The sequence below is a fragment of the Pipistrellus kuhlii genome, unplaced genomic scaffold (assembly GCF_014108245.1).
Source record: "Pipistrellus kuhlii isolate mPipKuh1 unplaced genomic scaffold, mPipKuh1.p scaffold_m20_p_5, whole genome shotgun sequence".
NCBI lineage: Eukaryota > Metazoa > Chordata > Mammalia > Chiroptera > Vespertilionidae > Pipistrellus > Pipistrellus kuhlii.
Window position 1 is genome coordinate 35,618,965 of NW_023425551.1, and position 21,777 is coordinate 35,640,741.

General features: G+C 33.5%; 1 protein-coding gene across 7 annotated transcripts in view; it reads right to left on the reverse strand.

The window, feature by feature from the left end:
* Window positions 1-21,777, reverse strand: part of GRIK2 (glutamate ionotropic receptor kainate type subunit 2) — a 534,217-nt gene that overhangs the window by 77,209 nt on the left and 435,231 nt on the right. For all 7 annotated transcript variants that reach the window (XM_036414148.2, XM_036414147.2, XM_045572768.1 and 4 more), the window contains one exon: window positions 19,453-19,670. In XM_036414148.2, the coding sequence (XP_036270041.1) occupies window positions 19,453-19,670 (218 nt within the window). The remainder of the gene's footprint in view (window positions 1-19,452; window positions 19,671-21,777) is intronic.

The window sequence follows — 21,777 nt, forward strand, 5'->3', positions numbered from 1 at the left end:
CAGTTCTTCCTCATTCACCTCCAACAGGCCTTCAGAAATCTACTTTTTGTCACAAAATATATTGGATTCCTCCCTAACTTTATCTCCTTTGACCTCTATGCAGTGTTTAACATTGTTGATCTCTTCTTTCTCAGGAGAACCCCCCCCTTTTTTTTTTTGGTTTTCCAGACATCATGCATTCCACATTATCTTCCAACCTCTTGGAATGATCTCTTTTTCTCACAGTTTCATTTGGTGAGTCATTGTGCTGTGAAATAGTAATTTATAAAGTGCCACAGGTAATTGCCTGAATATCTATCTCTTCACCCTATACCTCCATAGGTGATATCATGCATTTCTAAGATTTTAATTATGTGAGTTAATAACTATCAAATGTGGGCCCTCTAGATCCATATTTGTATCTCCTTACTATCCATCTTTATGGTGGATGTGTCATTTCAAAGTTGAGAGTCCAAACTTATGCTTTTTTCTCTACTCTGTTTCTTCTGTGATCCCATAATTTAGTTTATCAAACCAATAAATTATTCTCGACTCTTTCCTTTTGATACACTTTAAAAAAAAAATACTAGCGGCCTGGTGCATGAAATTAGTGCTCGGGATGGGGAGAGAGGGGATTTAGCCTGGCCTGCACCCTCTCACAATCCGGGACTCCTTGGGGACCACTGGCTCCTAACTGCTGGCCTGCCTGCCTCAAAGCCCCAACCATTCACTTGCCTGTTCGCCCCTAACTGCTTGTTTGCCTGCCTGATCATCCCCTAATCACTTGCCTGCCTGCCTCTAACCACTCGCCTGCCTGCCTGATCACCCCTCGCCACTCTATCTGCCTGCCTGACTGCCCCTAACTGCCTCTGCCTCAGCCTCTCTGCCGTGGCTTGGTGGGAAAAACATCCAGAATGACACCTGGAAGGTCATTTGGCTGTCTAATCTAATTAGCATATTATGCTTTTATTATTATAGATATTTATGTTGATTTCAGAGAGGAAAGGAAAAGGGGAGAGAGATAGAAACATCAATGATGAGAGAATCACTGCCCAGCTGCAGACCTAACACTAGGGATTAAGCCAGCAACCTGGACATGTTCTCTGACCAGGAATCAAACCATGATCTTCTGGTTCATAGATTGACACTTAACAACTGAGCTACGCCAGCCTTGCTTACACTTCTTACAAAAAACAAGAAAAGCAACCAACACAGCAAAGCATACAATGAGCATACAACCTTGCTACCTTGGACTATTTCCACCTAAAATTTCCTTTCTTCTTGAACTAACCTGATCCTACAGTTTACACTTGTTCCTTACCTAACTCTATTTTTGTTTCAAGTTTCAATTTAAATGTCTGTTTTAAAGTAAAACATACCCTGAACCTTCCAGGCTGAATGGTTGACTTTTTATTTACCCTTCTATATATTCCTGTGATGGTTAGTTGTATGTTTCAACCTGACCAGTTTCCTAGATGTTGTCTCACCTACCATAAATTTACTATAGAAGATATTACCATGGATGATGTGAATGGGCCACATCCAATCTCTTGAAAGGTCCTAAGAGTAGAAACTGAGGTTTTCCAGAGAAGAAGAAACACTTCCTCAATAGTATTACTCCTCTGCCTGGATTTATAGTCTGCTCACTTGCCAACAGATTTCAAACTTGCAAAGTCTCCCACATTCCTATGAGCCAATTCCTTAAAATAAATCTATTTACATATATAATATATATAATCTCTATCTCTATATTATATAAAATCTTTAAATATAATATTTATATATAAGTCTATATCTTATACATATAATATGTATATTTATGTATGTCTCAGATAATTACCTGGAATTTAATAGTTTTCTGGAGAACTTTAACTGACAGTATCCATAGCACTCTCTACCTTTTTATTTAACATTCAATATATATCTAATTATATCTTTAATATTTATATTTTATATAAAATCACAACCTCCAGGAGGGTGGGATGTAGCTTTCTTATTGATCAGTATACTTAGTCTGTAACACAATTTCTAGTGCAATAAAGTACATGCTCAAAAAACATTTATTGAAACAAATAAATAAATTGTAAGAAATGTTTCATGTCTTTTTTCTTTTAATTCTTTGCAATACTCCTTGGAAGCAGTTATTATGCAAAACTCTTTCCAAATGGCAAGTTTGCTAAACTTCCCTAGACACAAGTGGTTAAAGTTATACATTTATTTAATCATTTATTAACTCATCCAATATATATTTATTAAGGATGTGTTCTAGACAAAATATTTTAAAGTTAATAAAAAAAGTGAACTATAAAAATATTATCAATACAATATTGGCAGGTGTTAAAGGGCTTTGGTCTAAAAAACTTTCACAGATGATTTATCATAGAATTATACACTTGAACCCTATATAATTTTATTAACCAATGTCACCCAAATACATTTAATTTAAACAAATAAAAAATAAAAAGACTTTCCCAAGAAATGCTGTAAAAACTGAATTTGACAGGTGGGTTGCCTGAGAACTTCACAGGCAAGAAAAGATAGAGTTACACACACAAATATGTATTATAGAAGCCACTCCAGCAGGAAGACAAGAAACTGAAATGAAGAAAGTAAAATTCAGAGTTAAGATGGTGATTATGAATATGGAGGTATTATAGCTCCAGATCTCTATCATCACATACATTCCCAAGCAATGCAGTTTCTGGAAAAACCCTTTTTGTTGCTGCTTTCCATTATTTATTTATATTTCACTTGGGCTTATCTGAGACACATTTATTGAAATTTCACTTGTAAAGATTATTGTGCTGGATTACATATTATGCACCTAAACCAATTCTATTAGTGAGCAAAACTTAAATTATCTTTTTGGAAATGATTCTTTGTGCTATTGAAGTGACTATATTTTCTACCATGATTTTTTATACTGACGATTATCACAATAATACTTCTTGCTTTGTCCTTTAGCAATTTTATGGGTTTATGAGTAAAAATAAGTTATTGATGCCATTGTTAATATTCCTATAGATATTTTTCTTAAAACTAGCATGTAACAATTTGTGGGAAAATATTTTGAAACCAAAAGTATTGTTTGCCTTTGATAAATAATATATAAATTCAAATATAGGAAACAAAGTAAATATTTTGGAATCTACAATGATTTTATATTTTATTGTGATGTTAAAATTTTCTTTTTTCATAAATTACAGCATACTATAAACATTCATATTTTTATGAAAAATATTACATCATTTTTAAATGTGTGCTGTGGAATGTTAAAATCATGGCAACTCGCCATGCACAATCATGCAGTTTAAAAATACATGTTCAAACTATTTTTAAGATTTAGAATTTATATATAATTTCTTTTTTATTTGAAATCATATTGCTATCCCACGTCTGCCATCAGATTTCAGCCTGAGATATATTTTATTATTATATTTAAAAGTATTTATTAAATGGCCTGATTATATTTTGAAATAAATTTATATATTTAAATTAAATATTTAAACTGTCTTATATTAGTCTGCACTGGGTTATCATTAAAACTATTTTTAAAATATATATTTATTGATTTTTTACAGAGAGGAAGGGAGAGGGATAGAGAGCTAAAAACACCAATGAGAGAGAAACATTGACCAGCTGCCTCCTGCACACCCCCTACTGGGGAAGAAAAATATGGGTGGAAAAGAGTATGGTTTTATTTTATTAATTCAAGAAGTACAGATATGAAGAGGAAGTGAAAATAAAGAACATACACAATACATATACCTATAGGCTTCTTTTCAGGCAGATCATGTTAGGCAACATATGTACTGAAGTTAACGATCTAGAAATTTCAAAATGGTATTGTTTCATATTGTGGGGTTATTTATGTATATAAAGTTATGTAGCAGGCACTCTGGGGATTATCTGATTCTATCTGGTATGTTCCTTTGACTTTCTATTGACTGTTCTATTAGCAATTTTGTAGGCATAGAAGTTATCCTGTTAAAAAATGATAGTGATGCAAATTATTTTTTGTCTGTAACATTTATTTCACATGGTTGGGAAAACTGGTTTCTATCTGGCAAATCATTATCTCCAAATATTTTATTGTATTTTATTGGTTTAAATGATTTTAACCAGTTTTTCATTTATTAGCAAATATATTTCAGCATTCTTGATTGTGTATACTTACACATATGTCTGTTCTCCAAATTCTCCTTTGAATAATAAATAAATAAAATATCCATCGAACATCCAGTTTATATTTTCACGAGACATGTTTAATTTTTTTTAAAAAATTATACTTTAGCGTTTTTTTTTTATAATACTTTCACCAAGATACCCAAGTGAATTCACCTGACAGAACCAAATATATTGGTAAGCTGGAGAAGTAGACCTATGGGGCTATTTATGCTAAGGCACATATTTGCTTGCTCAACAGAGTGAATACCAACTGTCAATAGAACTTTAACTTTTCTGACTTTCCAATTCTCAATTTTTTTTTCTTCCTCTTCCTCTACTGTTTGTTTTGTTTTGCTTTTGTTTCTAGATCTTGCCTAACTAGTAAATTATCCTAAATTGGTAACAACAGTGATTAAGTATTTGGTTTTCTAATTTGGTGATCTCTATCAGATGGATGATAAAATCTATCCTCTACTGGGTGGAAGAGAACTGATAATCTGGTTTATCAATCTCTTTGTTTGCTTATTAGTTCAAATCGGTTAGGAAAGTGGTTCATGCCCACTGAAAAGGAAAATATTTATTTATATCTGGTTCAGCAAGTTTTTTTTTTTTCCTGTTTACTTTTGACCCTTGGCTGAGGTAGTTGAACTTCAGCTATAAATTATCTATGTGAGTATGTATCACTGTGTCTGAAATGGAAAAAAAGGTCTTGACTTCTATTTCCAGAGAGTATTAATACATAAAATTAAAGCATCTCTTAAATTTAAAAATATCACTCTTCTAAGTACCATATATAAATAAATAACTGCTTAATATTCACATATACTTAGAAAACAACAAAAAAACAGAATTTCTAATGCACAATAATGATGTAATATCCTCCAAAATATGCTTCACAAAAGCCATTTTCTACAATATGGATAAAAGTGCAACCAGATGGCTTAATAACTGTGATTCAATAATAGACATATGACTTTACATAAACTGTAAATGTCATGTAATATACAAGGGCATATTAATTAAAATTTTACAAGTCTTAGTTTACAAGATCTGATTTTTTATAAAAAATGTATGTAATCTAAATTTATAAATATTATTATAATGTTTTATTAACCAAATAAGCTAAAATTAATTTTATTTTATGTCAGCTTAAACAGGTTATATATATATATATATATATATATATATATATATATATATATTTATGATCATTCTTCTAAATATACATCAATAGAAGTTAACTAAAAAAGGTTAATGACTACTCCTATATATTTGCCTTATATTATTTTTTTCTCTTTCACTTGAAAGTAAGGTTATATTAGGAATCCTAAACAGATAACTTTAATATCACCTCTACTACTTTTTCTTTAAAGTTCAATTTAAAATGCTTATTAAATGTAACATTTAAAGCACTAAATTTCTGATATTATAATACAATGGCTATGAAAAATGAACAATCTAATCATTTAAGTGTCTAAGATGTGATTTCTCTGTTGTACATATGTGTTTACATGTAAATATACTGTGAAATTTTGCAATGACTAGGTTATAATGCATTTGGAATTTAGTAAAAGGTTATTTGTTTTAGACTCTATCTCAAGAAATAGTATTTTTCTGAAAGGGTTATAAAAAGTCTTATAATCATATTTTACTAATAATGAATCTTTAAAGGATATTTCTGAAAAGAGCATTGTCACCTGTATTCATAGGAAAACCGAAGAATTTCTGCAGCTGTATTGTTTAAAGTTTTTAAAACTGAAACAAAACAAAAAACTTTAAGTTCTAAATATCTAAAGAGAAAATGTGAGAGTAGTTCTTAGAAGATATTAAGAATTATCTTTGTAGATTGGCCTTGGGAAATTTCCCCTAACATCTGTAGATCTCATGAGTCATATGCATTATTATCATAAGAAAAAAAGAAACTTGTTTAGATTACAATGGTTAATATTCATGGGAAGAAAGAACGATTAAAAATGGGAGTTTTTTTCCCCCCTATTCAAGTATTAATTCTGAGCATAAATGGGTTGTCAAAACAAATCTCACACATAATAGAAAGAGCATGAATTAAACAACCATGCATAAAAGACCATTAATGAAAAGACTACCCACATTGTGTAGCTGGAACTGGATTTATAATGCATTTTAACTTTTAAGCAGTACAAGAGAATAATCCAGAATATTGTAAGTAAATTACAATCAGGATCAAATTATTAAAGACAGGAAAAAAATGCAACTGAGTGTCAGATCCTGGCATTAACCATAGGTAAACTGAATGTATTTCCAGAAATACAAGCATTCATATTGGGAAAATGGTTTAACTGGCTATAGAGTTTAGTAAGCCTACCATTAAGCTCCTTATAGTAAAGATAACTGTAGGCACCTATTGGGAGTTTAGTATCTATTTGGTGCTTATATAATCAATCTAGAAGATATATATCTATAACCACATTTGCCTGGAGAGATTAAATAAATCCCTAGTAAGTGTCAGATGTAGGATATCATGCCAATACCTAGTTGATGCATCTAATCATTATGTTAAAGTGCACTGCTTTGATTCAACAATCCTTTATTTTCATTATTAATGCTGCTTTCCAATTCTCTGGTCTTTATTTGTTTTTGTAATAAATTAAAGTGAAGCAGAAACTCATAGTGTTCTGAAAAGCAAACTAATTTATAGTATAGCTTCTAAATAGCTGTGATTATACTATTTAATAAATGAAATACTTATTTTTAGAGATAATCAAATCTTTCCACTGAACTCCAGTAGTGCTATGGTGCATACAATAGGTTAATAACAATCAAAATCAGTATTAATTTGTTGTCAGAAAATAGAAAATTACAATTTTATTGGCAACCCTGAACTATTCTCCCACTAAAAAAGATTCAATATGAAAATTTATGGGTATAAGAAAAATAAAGTATATTACTCACAATTTAACTCCAATTAAGGTTGCATGTCTCAATACTACAGAACACACTACTTATGCATATATGAATACATGTGCAGACACATTCACTCATCTGGAAAGTTCTCATTGAAATTGTTAAAGAAATACTCTAATATGGGAGGCCAATGAAAGTGCTCATCAGCATGCATTAAGGATTTAAACAACTGAAGGCACTGCCAAAGTCACAAATATTACAGCAAAAAAGAGAAATTAGAGTTATTTCAGCATCTGATCCCTTTAAAACTAAGACATTTAGCAGTAATGTCCAATCTAATCATATGTTTCAAGCAACATTTTAAAGAATCTATTATATTAACTTTGTAATTATCAACACCTACTAATAAGCTGTAAAGTTTATGTTGTTCTTTTTCCAATCTGTGCAGAGTTAGTGGAAAGGATATAAAAAAAGTAAAGATGATTTATGATTTATGTTTTCTACTCATAAATATGCCCGATGAAGTGCTAAGACCATTAAGTAGCAGACAGTTCATGACCTTACATTTTGTTTGCTTCTAAAGGGAAATAACAGTTCCGTGTTTTCTTAAATAAAAGTCTAAAGCATCAAAGATGGCAGGAGAAGTAAATAACAGTAAACCTTATTTTTCTTTCTGATATAATGAAGGAATCAACTACCATGTGATGTCTTCAATTAACTCCTAAGATCAAAGAACAAAATGATATTATTGCTATTTCGATTTTGGAAAAGGAAAGGGAAATAAAAGAACAAAAGAAAATTTAGCTGACCAAAGAAGCTAATTAGTATAAATTGTATTGGCAACTAAAGATCAGCTTCCTAAAAAATTCATCACAGGTCACAGACCACTAACTGCCAAGGATATTCTAAATTAAGCTAAAGTTTCAGTGTATACATATCTAATCAATGCAATAATAGGAATAAAAATAATGTCTCTTTTGATATTCTAAAGCTGGACCCACTTCTAAGGAAACAGTAAGCATGAATAGTGGATCTTTCTTAGCCACAATGCCAATCGGTATAACTTCCTCAAATAATGTACAAAGCAAAGAGTCTGGGTTGTTTGTTTGTTTGTTTGTTTGCATCTTCGTTTTAGAAATACCAAAAGATGCTTTTAATCAGCTATTTTGGTAGAAGAGATAGAATTTTCATTGCAATTATTTTTTGTCTAAGAAATTATACTTATTTACATTATATTTTTAAAGGACAATTTTAAAATAATACTTATCTCAGTCTACTTCTTTCTATCAAAAAATATGTCCTTCTTGACTTCCTTCAAATTGTTGCCTAACCAGTGGCTATAAACTTTTGCAGTGACAACTATGATCCATTATCCAGCACCTGACATGCCAGCTCAACATCACTATATTAACTGGCTTTCGAATTTTCTTTCTCCCTGTGGGGACCTCTCTCCTAAGATGGATGAGGTGCAACATAGTGTTTAAGCTGCCATCCTGAGGTGACAAACAGGAAGAGTGGTCCCTGCACAGGATGGAGGAGGGAGGGCAAATGAGGGAGGGAACCACAGTGTATGCTGGAATAAAAGCAACTTCACACACCGGCTTTCCAAGGCAATTAAAACTTCGTTTCTCAGATTACACATTTCAGTCAAACACATAATTTATTCTTCAATTAAAGTCCCCAAAGCTTCACTGGTACATGTGGTAAACCCAACCATTACAGAGAATTAAACTTTTGTCCCTCAGACATTTTAGAGAAGTTAAGATAAAAGTCGCTACTCCTTCCAAGTTTAAATACATTGAGACTCGAATCACTTCTTAGAATTCCCCAAATGGTATTAGCGCTTACTTTTTAACTATTGAATTCACTCTGGCAGAGCTAGGGTAATAAAACCCATCATATTCTAATTTTCAGACAGCTTGATAGAACCAATGTTCTTAGTATAGATAAAGGGTAATGAAGCACTTTCTTTCCCATAGGAAAGTCTTTGACTCATATGCTCTGATGCCAACTAGCCTTCACATCTGCTGTTTCGCCATTGATGGCTGTAACTTGGCATGCGAAACTAGTGTCTGATGAAGCAGCTTTACTCAAAGGCACCATTTTATGTCTGGGAATGGGAACATAGTAAAATGGTGTTGGGTTTCTGTAGGCCTTATGCAAATCCCTGTAATAAACATAGAATCAGGCCTCGCATACAATAAATGGTGTGTTAGATGAAGGTGGAGGAGAGAGACAATCTTCTTGGCTAAAAATAATCTCCTTACTATGCCAATCAATTAAATGCATAATAAAAACTTGGATTAAATATTTATTTCAAACATAATGAATTATCAAAACCACATTAGACACTAATAAGACTATAACACTTTTAAAATACCAACCTTACTTTATAAAATAGTATTTCTATTTAACGTAAGGTTAACAATAACCCATTACCCACAATCAATAGTTTATCGCTATTATTAAAGAAAAAATAATTTGCAAGAATTAAAGAAATAATATGGCTATGAAAAGCTTTGCTGAGATATATTTTTAGATGACTAGAAAAGGTGTCTGATAGAAAATGAAGAAAGCATCAACATGAACCAAAGAAAATTTTAGTAATAATATTCATCATTAATCTAAACCGACCTCTCAGATACAATGCTGTTCAAATGCACAAAGCTTTTAAATTTTATTTGGCTCCATTAAGTATGCAGAAAATTTAAAACAATAAACTTTTATCCACAAACTTGAATTCATGAAACAAGAATTCAAAATAAAATTTCTATTTACTTTAAATATTCATAGAGTTATTATCTAATTAGTAACTTGCAAGCAAATTATCAAGAATAGATGTTGCCTTGGAAGCCTAATTCTATTCTGATTTCCATCATCCAAGTTAGAGCATAATGTTATATTTGAGGTGCATTTTGTTTTAGTTTAGATCTATAGGGAGATGGATATTGAGCAATCACAAAGTGACACAAAGGAAGATATCAATTAGAATTGTGCAATAATTTGTTACCATCAGTTTAAAAAAGTACATTATTTTTTTCCCACAACAAGGAAAGGAATGACAATAGTTTAATAAATATTTTTGGATAGTACAATAAGCTCAGACAAGAAAACTACATGAGTTCAAATCTCAAACTGTTGCTCTGAACCTAACAATATCTACCTATAAAGTAAAGTACTTCATCTATTCTTAATCTGTCTCCCAACACTGAAGTCACATGTACAATTCTTCAAGTCTAACATGCCCCCTTCTAGGTCTCTTCCCCAATTCCCCCACCCCCACCCCATGGTAAACGAACATGAAATAAAGACTTATAAAGGAGAGGTCAATATATTCACTCCCTTGGTCCCATAGAACATACGTTTTTATAAATATTTACTCAGAGACAGAAACAAAAGTTAGGATAGACCCCATCATATTTCTGTGAGATAGGGAAAAGCTCTAATACTTCATCCTGCTATATGGCAATTCTCGTGCATACTTATTAAGGGATGGTATCAGAGTGAAAATGTAATTAGATTATTTACTTTCAGCAAATATCTATTCAAAGGTCTTTAAAGACAATTCAGGGTAATAATCCAAAAGAAGTTAAAATATGGTCAGCAGATTACTTTATGCCTCTGTCTGATATTTTGTGGGGTCTGTGTTTCAGAAGACAAAATGCCCACCCTAATATGAAAGAAAGGGGAATGGATGCATTGAATCACACATGTACGCCTTAATTTACACAGTGCTGTATAAATCAAATCTCTCAGTAAAAATAAAAAAATAAAATAAATTCAAAAGTAATTTTAGATGATCTTAAAAAGTATTGTAAGTCAATTTCTTGCATATTGCAAAAGGAATTTTCAAAATGTCTTACCACCAATACAGGAAGAGAAAAATAAAGACTTGTTTCAGAAAACAGTTTTCAGTGTAAAAAGTACACTAATGGATGCCATTTTCAGAATTTACTTTTCTAGTGTGAAAATGTCTTCATAATAAATATATTATGCCTGCATTACCAACACTATTCTACATAAAAACAAATAAGAGTAATATTTTGCAGAAATTAAGAAAAATATGGGAAATATAAATCCCTTTTAATTACATGTGGTAAACTGTCAAGTTTTTACATTGTGTTTGTCAACTCAAAAATGGCATGTTATTTTAGCATTTGAAAAGAAAAAAAATAAAAATAAAAAATTTTTAAAAATCACTCACTCTTTCAAAAAATTATTTCAGGCATGTCCTACACGCAATCCAGGCTTAGAAACCTAAAATGTCACCTAGCATAATTTAATATCAGAAGGCCATTGAACCTAGAAGCTCAGAATAAGTAGCAGACTGTAAAGAACATGTTATAGCTGTATCTGCCCTAATGGCTCAATGCAAATGGTTTAGAAGTTTAATATGATCAAACATTTGAGGTCATGTGGGTGAGCCAAAATGACTAATGCACTTAGTTATTCTGAATAGTGATGGTTATGCCATGATGTCATTAGCTATTACTTTTATTGTTGATACTATGAGTCCCTGGGTTATTGCTTTCATAATTAATAAGACACTTAACCTCTCCATGGCCCAGTTTCTTCATCTGTTAAATGAGCGTAATGATAATTGCTTTCTACCTTCCTTAGGGGTTACTGTGAAAAATAAACGAGCTGGCAGTCAGTATATACTTTGAGTTCACCTAAAGAGGGAGACTAAGCACAAAGAAAAAGAACACAAAACAAACCCTCTTTGCTGCGAGGTACCAAAAGATAAAGCTTTCCCCTCCATGGATCAATCCACTTGATTGAATTCCTAACACTACACTCTTCACTTCCAAATAAACTGACTCTTAACCCAAGGTTAAAATGAAAATGCCGCCGGGATCGGTTTGGCTCAGTGGATAGAGCGTCAGCCTGCGGACTGCAAGGTCCCGGGTTTGATTCCGGTCAAGGGCATGTACCTTGGTTGCGGGCACATCCCCAGTAGGGGGTGCACAAGAGGTAGCTGATTGATGATTCTCTCTCATCGATGTTTCTAACTCTCTATCCCTCTCTCTTCCTCTCTGTGAAAAGTCAATAAAATATATTTAAAAATAAAATGAAATAAAATAAAATGAGAATGCCATAGAATGTTACATATTTTGAAGAAACATTTATGGCTCTCCACAGAATAGCAAAATTTTGTAAGTAATCAAGCATTCGTCTAAAACCCTCTGTCCTAGGTATTACATCAATTAATACAATGTTTATTGTTCCAATGAATAACTGTACAGAATTTGGTTAAAAAAAAAAAAGTGAGAAGAAATGTACATTGGAGCACTGATTTAGGCTCACATAGCAGATGGCAATGAAATCATTCGAAGAGGCTGGATTAACCGGAATCTGTGAATATATGGACAAATAATATTTTTAAAAGTGTGCCTAGTCATATTTTAGAAGATGGAAAATGCACTAATAATCTTTTGGATTTGGCCAAAAAATTATCCAGAAAAAAAAAAGACAAATATTTAAGGTATTAGCTGGTTTTACATAGGAAATATTAGCTACATAAGAAAAGTAGGAAAAGAGATAGAATATTGACAATAATAAGAGCAACAATGAAGGAAGCGCAGGAGGAGGGCAAGAATGAAGAGAGGCAGAAATAAATTTAAAAGATCCAGGAGGTTTGCAAACATAATTTAGAGGTGACATAGAGTTAGAAATTGCATGGCTGGGTAATAAAAATGTTTCTAATCTTCAGTGTTCTAAGTAAGTAAAAGTTCTCAAAATTGTTCCCATATGATGTCAAGCCTCACTAAATTTCACATTAATCATGTTGCCTTGAAGTGCTTTGTTATGACCTCTGAAAAAATTAGGGCAAAACCTGGTAGATTTTTCTCCTCTGGATAAAGACCTGCTTGCCCCAAATAGCAATAATTAAATCTACAGAGAGATGCCTCCTAAAAAAGGATTGTGGGCATGGATTGTAGATAGATTATAAATGGATTCAAGAAATATTTAAAGGCCCTACAGGTTTAGCAGAAATGGTATTGGCAAAAGCACTGACCCTCGTGCAAAAGAAACAAAATCTGTTACAAATGTAGGCAGTCTCTGGGCAACAAGTTTCCAGTAGGACAGCTGACCTGTAAGCTAACTAAAGGTTTATGTTACATGTCACTAAGATGTTGTTTTGTTTGTTTGTTTGTTTGTTTGTTTTGTTTTTAAAGCAACATTATTGTGACAATCAGTCACTAACAACATATGTAGAGTCTGTGCGAGGGCCTGGAGATCCAAGTGTGAATAACATAGATTCAATCCTGTCCCATGCTGTCTAGGGTAGTGCTGATACAGAGGAACCAAGCAAATATAGTTTGGCAAGTATTAAATTGTGTGCCATTCTGAGCACCTCATTTGTCTCAGGACGTAGGCATTGAATCATCTCATAGTATCACAAGAAGAAGAATGAATACACCATAATAAAATATTTTGAGAAAGTGAGACCACATTCACATAACTTTTATTACAGTTTATTGTTATAAAATGTTGTCTATTATCATTAAAGTTATTGTTGTTAATCTCTTACTTTGCTGAATTTATAAATTAAAATGTCATAGGCATGTACGCATAGGAAAAACAAATGTATAGAGTTTGATACTATCTGCAGTTTTGGGCATCTACTGGGTGGTCTTGTAACATATCCCTCAGGGATAAGAGATTACTATATCTTATTTGAAAATACATAGTCTAGAAAAGAGCTTCTAAAAATTGCTCCACGGACTTTTTTATTTCAATTATGAAATTATTTCATTTTCATGATAACAATAATCAGAAGAATGAATTAATTTAAATTATATAAACATGGTATGATCTAATTTATCTATTTAAAAATTATTTGCCCAATTGTTGGTCATAGAAATACAATTTACTTGACAATGTTTAAAATCATTTTAATTCTAACATTTACAATTAGACATGTAGTAACTGTGTTCACCTAAAGAGGTGCTTTTACTAGGTGCATAACTTATCATGCAGGGGTTTTTATTTAATACTAGAGGCCTGGTGCATTAAATTCGTGCATGGGGGAGGGGATTTCTCAGCTTACCTGCACCCTCTCCAATTAGGGACCCCTTTGGGGATGTCCGACTGCTGGTTTAGGTTCCTAACCCCTGACCATTCTGCCTGCCTGATGGTCCCTAACCACTCAGCCTGCCTGCCTGATTGCCTCTAAGCTGCTCTCCCCTGCTGGCCTGATTGTCCCCAACTGCCCTCTCTGCAGGCCTGCCTGATTGCCCTCCAACTGGCCTCCCCTGCCAGACTGATCGCCCCCTAACTGCTTCCTTCTGCCAGCCTGATTGCTCCTAACTGCCTCTGCCTAGGCCCCTGCCACTGTGGCTTTCCCAAAGATGTCCGGTCCAACTAGCATATTACCCTTTTATTAGTATAGATTTAAAAAATATCATGATACTGGACCTGTTAGTCATTCCAATTTAGAAATGAAGAGTCATAGGTTTACAAATCTGAATGTCCTATCTATATACACCAATAGGTGGTAGAGCTTGGAATTAAGTTCAGGTTTCTCTTTTTACAGTTATGTGTGTGTGTGTGTGTGTGTGTGTGTGTGTGTGTGTGTGTGTGTTTAAAATTATTCCCAATAAGTATTCAAAATTGTAGACTCTGTGTTTTCAGAAGTATTAAGTGATTTACATTAGATATTTGATACCACTTAAATGCCATTTTAATATGTGACAGACATTTTTTAATAACTACAAAAAAACATGTATTTCCTTTGATACCATCTTTTTTTAGAAGACTATATTTGTACATGGGAAAAACTAGAAATTTTAGTTAGGCCAAGCTCAGGAGAGAAGCTATAGAACTTGGAAAACATGAGTTGCATAATAAAAAGGGGATTAGGCATCAGCTTGTAAAATGTCTGACCCACTTTGGAAATATAGGGATTCTCAAAAGAGACCAAAATGTTTATCGGCTCTAGCTGAGTTATTTTTGAGCCTGTAATCTATATGTATTCATTCTTCTGACTTCATACTTTAGGGTAAAAAGAATGTGCTTGTTTGCTTGACAACATTCTGTATAGTGTTCTGCCCTGGGGTGAGATTTTAATTCTACAATGCCAAGTTCCCAAATTCCTGGAGGGTTTTGATTTCTCCTTAGTTTTTCTTTATTCTTTTATTTGTTTTTGAAAGGTTAAGACATTTTCAAATATATTAGGTAGTGCCAGACATTTTCCAAAGTTATCCTCATATCAGCAGTATATCAAAGTGCCAAATATTTCTCACCCTTGCCAGCACTTTGTATAGAAAGACCATTTTCACTTGTGCTGATCTGTTTGCTAACTAATCACAATCTTATTCTGATTTCAGTTTTTAATTTCCTCCTTATTTATGAGGTTAAAGATATTTTCATAAGTTCATAGTTTATATATATTGCCTCACTCCATAAAATGCATATTAAAATATTTAGTCATTTTGTTTAGTAGGAGTCCTTATATATTATAGATACTAGTCCTTTAAAGATCATGTCTTGCAAACATCTTCTCTCAAGTGTAAGTATTGTCTTTTTATTCTCTTCATTGTAATTTTTTACATTTATTTATTTATTTTATTAAATTTATTGTGGTGACATTGGTTAATAAGATTATGTAGGTTTCAAGTGTGTGTGTGTGTGTGTGTTTTTTTTTAAATAAGTTTCTCAGGCTCCTAGCTAATTGACTATCTAATTATAATTAAGAACATATTAGTGCTGCCATACAGTTTTCTATTGTTTAAATGAAATAATACTGAAAAATTATCATCTGCTCAATTTTGAGCTATTTTACCAGTTGTGGTTTTAGATGTATTTCTTGGATAAATATGTGTGGTGTAGATGTGAAGGAGAAAGAGCCCTTTTTGGAGACAATATACTCGTAAAATCAATGACTATAGTCAAACATGTTCTTTGGAAAAGGAATTACTTAACATTGAAGAATGGCAATATACCTGACTGTGCTGTACTGAGGACTTACTCCCTCCAAGAACAAGTATCCTGAGCCAGCCTTTCTTGCTTGTAATAACAAAACTATACTATTCTTTGAAACAGTATTCTAGAACTGAGCATTCCAAAAACAATTAGCTATCTGTAGGGTCTTGTTAAATTAGTAATAAAACAATGAAAATTCCTTTAGAAATGAATGCTTTAATGATGTTTCCTGGAGTATTTGTACTCATTGCTATTAATTAAAAAAAAAAATTAAAAAATGATGTTAAATATAAAGAGACTACACACTATCATCCCTGGTTTATTGAAGAGTTTCTTCTTCTTCTTCTTTTTTTTTTTTTTAAATCCCCATCCAAGGATATTTTCCCATTAGTTTTTAGGGAGAGTGGAAGAGTGGAAAGACAGAGAGAAATAACAATGTGAGAAAAATACATCAATTGGTTGCCTCTTGCAGGCACCCCGGCCAGGGTCCAGGCCTAGGAAGAGCCTGCAACTAAGGTATGTGTGCCCTTGACAGGAATTGGACCCAGGCCCTCGTGTCCTCAGGCCAATGCTCTGTCCACTGAGCCAAATAGGCTAAGGAGTTTCAAAATTAGTATGCCATTGCTTCAGTTACAGATTTCCAGAGAATTTAAAAATAATTTTATACCCATTGACTATATAAGCATATACTTTAACAAGCCACAATATAAAGTTGAAATTAGTACCATTTAGGTCTACACTAAAATAACTAAAGAAAAGTCATCATTTAATGTATCTTTTACAATAAGAATTCAGCATGTGATAAAGTTATCAACATAAGGTAGTTGTCAAGTTAGTGATTTAGCACAATGTGGTTTTTATTATGACTAGCGTACATTCTAGAAGCTTTCATTCTACAACAAGAAAGCCTATGCTGTAGGAAACATCAAATTGTTTCATGTGAATTTTTCCTGGGCGCTAGGAGCATCCTGGTGTGTGAGAAAGAAAAACAAGAGATGAAAGAGTAACCAGTAAAGTCAATAACAAGGAGAAGTGAAGGTAGGCAAAAATGACACTGCAGAGAACAACTGAGCTTAAAAAAAATAAAAGATAACAAAATACTGGAAAAACTAAAAAGATAAAAAATGAAATTTTATAATGAGAAAGGATAACTTGTTTTCAAATTGATTTTCTAGAAATAAAGCTACTTTGTAGTCTATAAGAACTTGAACATGAGATAGTCTAGTCTTCTGCAAAACACAAATAAGGTTAAAACCCTGAAGCACTTGTGACACAGAATTAATCACTTTTGGTATTAGATCACATGCACTATTTTACAAACAATTGCAACAGTCCCTTGAATACTGTAATAATTTAAATGCATCACATACATATTCACTCTCTGCAAAGTTATTTACTCACAATGTGTATTTAGCATTTTCAACAGTTGACTTATTTTTCAAAAAATTATAAGTAATCTTTATTTATCCTAAATGTTAAATTAGGGAAAACTGATTTATTGCAATTAATATAGTCAGATAAATACTGATCGTATTTAGTTACATTAAATATAAATATAAAATACACATCTGATTAAATATAAAATACACATCCAAGCTTTAATCTAGCTGTTAGACCCCTCAGAGCAAGGACCATGGGCCAGGTACAGAAACTCACCAGGACAGAAAGCCCCAGATGCCTGCCAAGGGGCAAAAACTGGGAAAACAAGAACCTTGCTTTCAAGGGTAACCTATCCTCCCCTAGAATGAGGTTTGGACCCCTGATCTTTCATATCCATGGTCAGGAGGTCTAGACCCCCTGCCTCTTTCCTCCCTAAAGAGAACCTCTGGGCCTCAGTTGTATTTCAGCTCCAGGCCCAAAAAGCAGCAAAACCAGACAGGTGGTGCCCTAGCTGCCACCAATCAGTGGAGACCATGACCCTGAAAGAGCACACCTGCAAAGCCGACGAATATTCTGTTGCGACCCTTCCCTGATACCTCCCCTAATATTTCTATTTGCAAGAGAGAGGGGGATATATGCTCAGGACAAGGGACTCAGTTCAAGCTCTCCCTCCAAGGAGCACATGGAGCCATTCCCCTTTCCCTTCTCTTCCCCCACAGGCATGTATCCTCTCCCCCCTAAGGGACCCCGTGAGACTGCAACCAGAGGAGCAATGGGCAGCAGCAGCTAGACCTGGGCTAACCCCTGGACCTTTCTCCAAGGCTCCCTTTTCTCTGGGCAGCCCCTTCCCTTTGGTTATCCCAATCTCCCATCCCATTTCTTTAAATAAATACAATGTTCTTTAATCACCATCAGTGATTGCTATTTAGCCTGCCCGGGCACCACAGATGTTAACCTTTCACTAGCCAGATGACAGATTCACTTTGAAAATAATTAAATTGTAAGCATTATGTACATTTGACGAAAAAATAAAATTTGTCTAATTCCTTGGGTATGTAGTGTCTTTTAGAACTCTAAACTAAAAGCTGATTTAGTTTTGTAAGAATTTTTACCAAAAATTTACATAATTATTTGGCAAAAATGCCGTTTTAAGTAATATAAAACCCAGATTTATGATTGTGGGAATAGTTTTCCAAATGCCCAATTAAGCTATAATCGCCTTGAAAGTGAGAACTAGATACTATTTGCTGTAGAATAGCCAACATATAGTGCAATTTCTGACACTCAATAGGCTCTTAATGATAGAGGAAATTATTTTATAGTTTGAGTCAATTATTTTTTTTTTAAATCTACTCTACTACTTGTTTATTTGGACTGCAATTGCATTTGTGTGAACAGTGAAGGCGTCACAAAATTAAATTTGGTCTGTTCTGGCCCAGCGAGATCAGTTGTTGAAAGTAGAAAAAATGATAAAGAGGAAAACAAGGCACTCTTTGTTCAGCCACACCTTCCATTTGAATGTTCCGCAGGATTGTCCCTGTGGAAACATTGAAAGTCCAGTGGGTAGCCCATTTTCAGACTCCGTGCCACCAGAATGTTAAATGGATGAATGTACAACCAACAAGAACTGTTTCTGATTTTCTCTTTCAGCCCTTCTTTTCCTTCTTTTTCTTTAGGCTTTTGAACAAGTAAACTTTGTCTCATCTCAACAAAGAAATGTATGTATGGAAACAGTCTCACATGTAATCATTCTATTCTTCTGGAATAACCAAGACATACCAATTTTCAATAAATGCATCACATTATTTGTTTTATATTTGAAGATAAAACCTTGTGGGAGAGGGTAGGAGAGACTTACCTTTGGGTAGATTTTCCTCCAAACAAAATTAGAATACCTAGAAAGCAAAAACTCCTTGCCATTTGCAGTATTGTAATGTTTTGCTTTAATGGGTGTATATTTTGTTGTGTACCTGTCCATTCCTGAGGGATAAGCTATTGATTGCTCTTTATGAATAACAGTGTTGCTATCCTCCTACATTCATTACTAGAGAAATATTTCTTTGTTCACCCTCTATCATGTTAACACATTCATTTTAGATAACCAGTAGGGCTTACCTTGAAAAAGGTCATGGTTGCACCATCCTCGACTGCGCCGTACTCTATCTTGGTTTGTTTAGCTAAATCATCGGCAGAGTCAATAGGGGATTCCATCCGCTCCACTGTCAGAAAGGCGGCTAAGTTAGCAGTGTACGAAGAAATGATGATAAGTGTGAAAAACCACCAAATGCCTCCCACTATCCTGGTGGAGAGCGCTTTGGGCATGAGCTCAGAACCTAACAGAGATTTGGGGGAAAAGGTGAAACGAATACAGAGAATTTGATCAGCAGTCAGACACTTTGGTCATAGTGGCAGAACGGAATCACTGTGTAATAAAAGCTTTAACCATTGATCGACACATTGCTTTAGTTAAGCAAACAACCACCGCTGTGAGTGCAGAGACCGACGGGAGTTAGCAGGCAGTCTCTCAGGACGTTTGTGTGTAAGTATAGTGACAGGAGACTCAAGTTCTTCCCAAGACATTGCAAAGAAGCAATTGAATACTGAGTGAATAAAGTATAAAAACAGAATTAAAAGAAAAAATTTCTCTCGTTTATAAACCATACGGTACAGGGTTTCATATTCTTGTTATGTGGATTTTAGAAGAAATGATTTAACGTACGTCCAGTAACAACTCTTACCAAGTATTCTGTAAAGTTTAATTTCATGCACATGAAGCTCCTAAACATTGTCTATCCTGCCATTTCAAAAAGTAACGTTGTGTAAAAATAATTCCAATATTCGTGCTTCTTGAGATACAGGGATTTTAGTCCAGTTTTTGTTTTAAAATAAGTAGCATATTACTTCCCATGTATAAAGAAATGTCTCCCATCACTATAGTTGCCTCAGTGCAGGAACCAGAATAAGTGAAGTGTCACAATTTTACTTTTACACATATAAAAAAAATACTTCTTAAATATATTACAATACATGGCTGGAGTTGCCTGCTCATGGTATTAATAGGAAAATGGGATCTGAATTATATCGTACTTTTGATTATTATTAATTTTAATTTAGATTATGAAATAAAATCTTAACAATTTTTAAATTGAGCCTTATAGTTTTATACTTCCATTATGTACTTTATTTACAGTCTTAATGTTGAAATGAGTACATATCAGCATATTAATTTTTATAAGAAAACTATATGAACGTATGGATATGCGTAATATACGACTATTCGCTTTAAGTCATTTTGAATCTATAAGCAAGAAAGCATTGGCTACAAATTACTCAATTTTTAATAGGCTTTGAGTAAAATGGAATGAAGCAAAGATGGACTCCATTTGCTGATTTGTTTTTTAGTCATATATTGAATATAATCGCTGATGCTGTAAGATAACATATCTTTAGGAGGAGTGAAACATACAACAAATTATTGATGTTCACATCGAAAAGAAGTAGTGTTGTGACTGGAATATATTCAAACAGCCCATCTTACACTGCAGGTCATCTTACTCTTGCAATTTCAGAATCAATGAACAAAACATTAAAAAGCAGACACACTTGGACATGACAGCCAACTCCAGCTCCAGACTCTGCCTACCGCTCTGTAAGGAAAAAACAAAAGAGTACCTTTCCGTTGTGGTCGCTCCTAAGCCCTGTCACACACACACACTGGACACTGAAACACTAAATCCTCTCAAGACGATCAGCAGCTCTGGCTGCCCATTCTACCGTGTTTTGGGGGTTTTTTTTGTGTTTTTTTTTTTAAACAACAACACCAAGTCAAACAAGACTGGGACAGAAAAAAACATTGGAGACATTTGACAAAAAATGGCCCAATTACCACAAGTTCAAATCTTACCCAAGGACTTAAAACAAGTACCTCCTAGGCTTGTGAATCAGAGCCTGGTTAGGGGCTGACTGTCATGTACTCAAGGCAACGTCATGTCCAGCACTACATCCCACTAATTCCTGGGAGCTTGGCATCAGCCAGGATAGTATGGGTTCCTCTTTCATGTATCCACCAGCAGTGAAGTAGTTATGTGGCAAAGCAAACGTATATTTGAACTTTTCTCTTGGATTACTTGTTTTAATTTTCAGAGATGTCAGTTATAGTCTCATTTTTAAATGCTAGACTTCATAGATGTCAAACTCATCTTGTGAGTATACAAATGCTCTAAAACTTCCAAATACCTTCGAAAAGATATTTTACTTTTCAAAGTGGTAGCAAAAATATTAATAATAAAAGAACTTTGTTATGGTTGGACCTTTATTAAGAGGCTAATATACTCTAAGCATTGAGGCTAGTTTTTAGCAGTGACTAGCAGTTTGCCTGGTAGTTGTATTACTCAATACTACTTGTAATAGCTGTTTATTTCAAAATAGGTTTTTATTCAT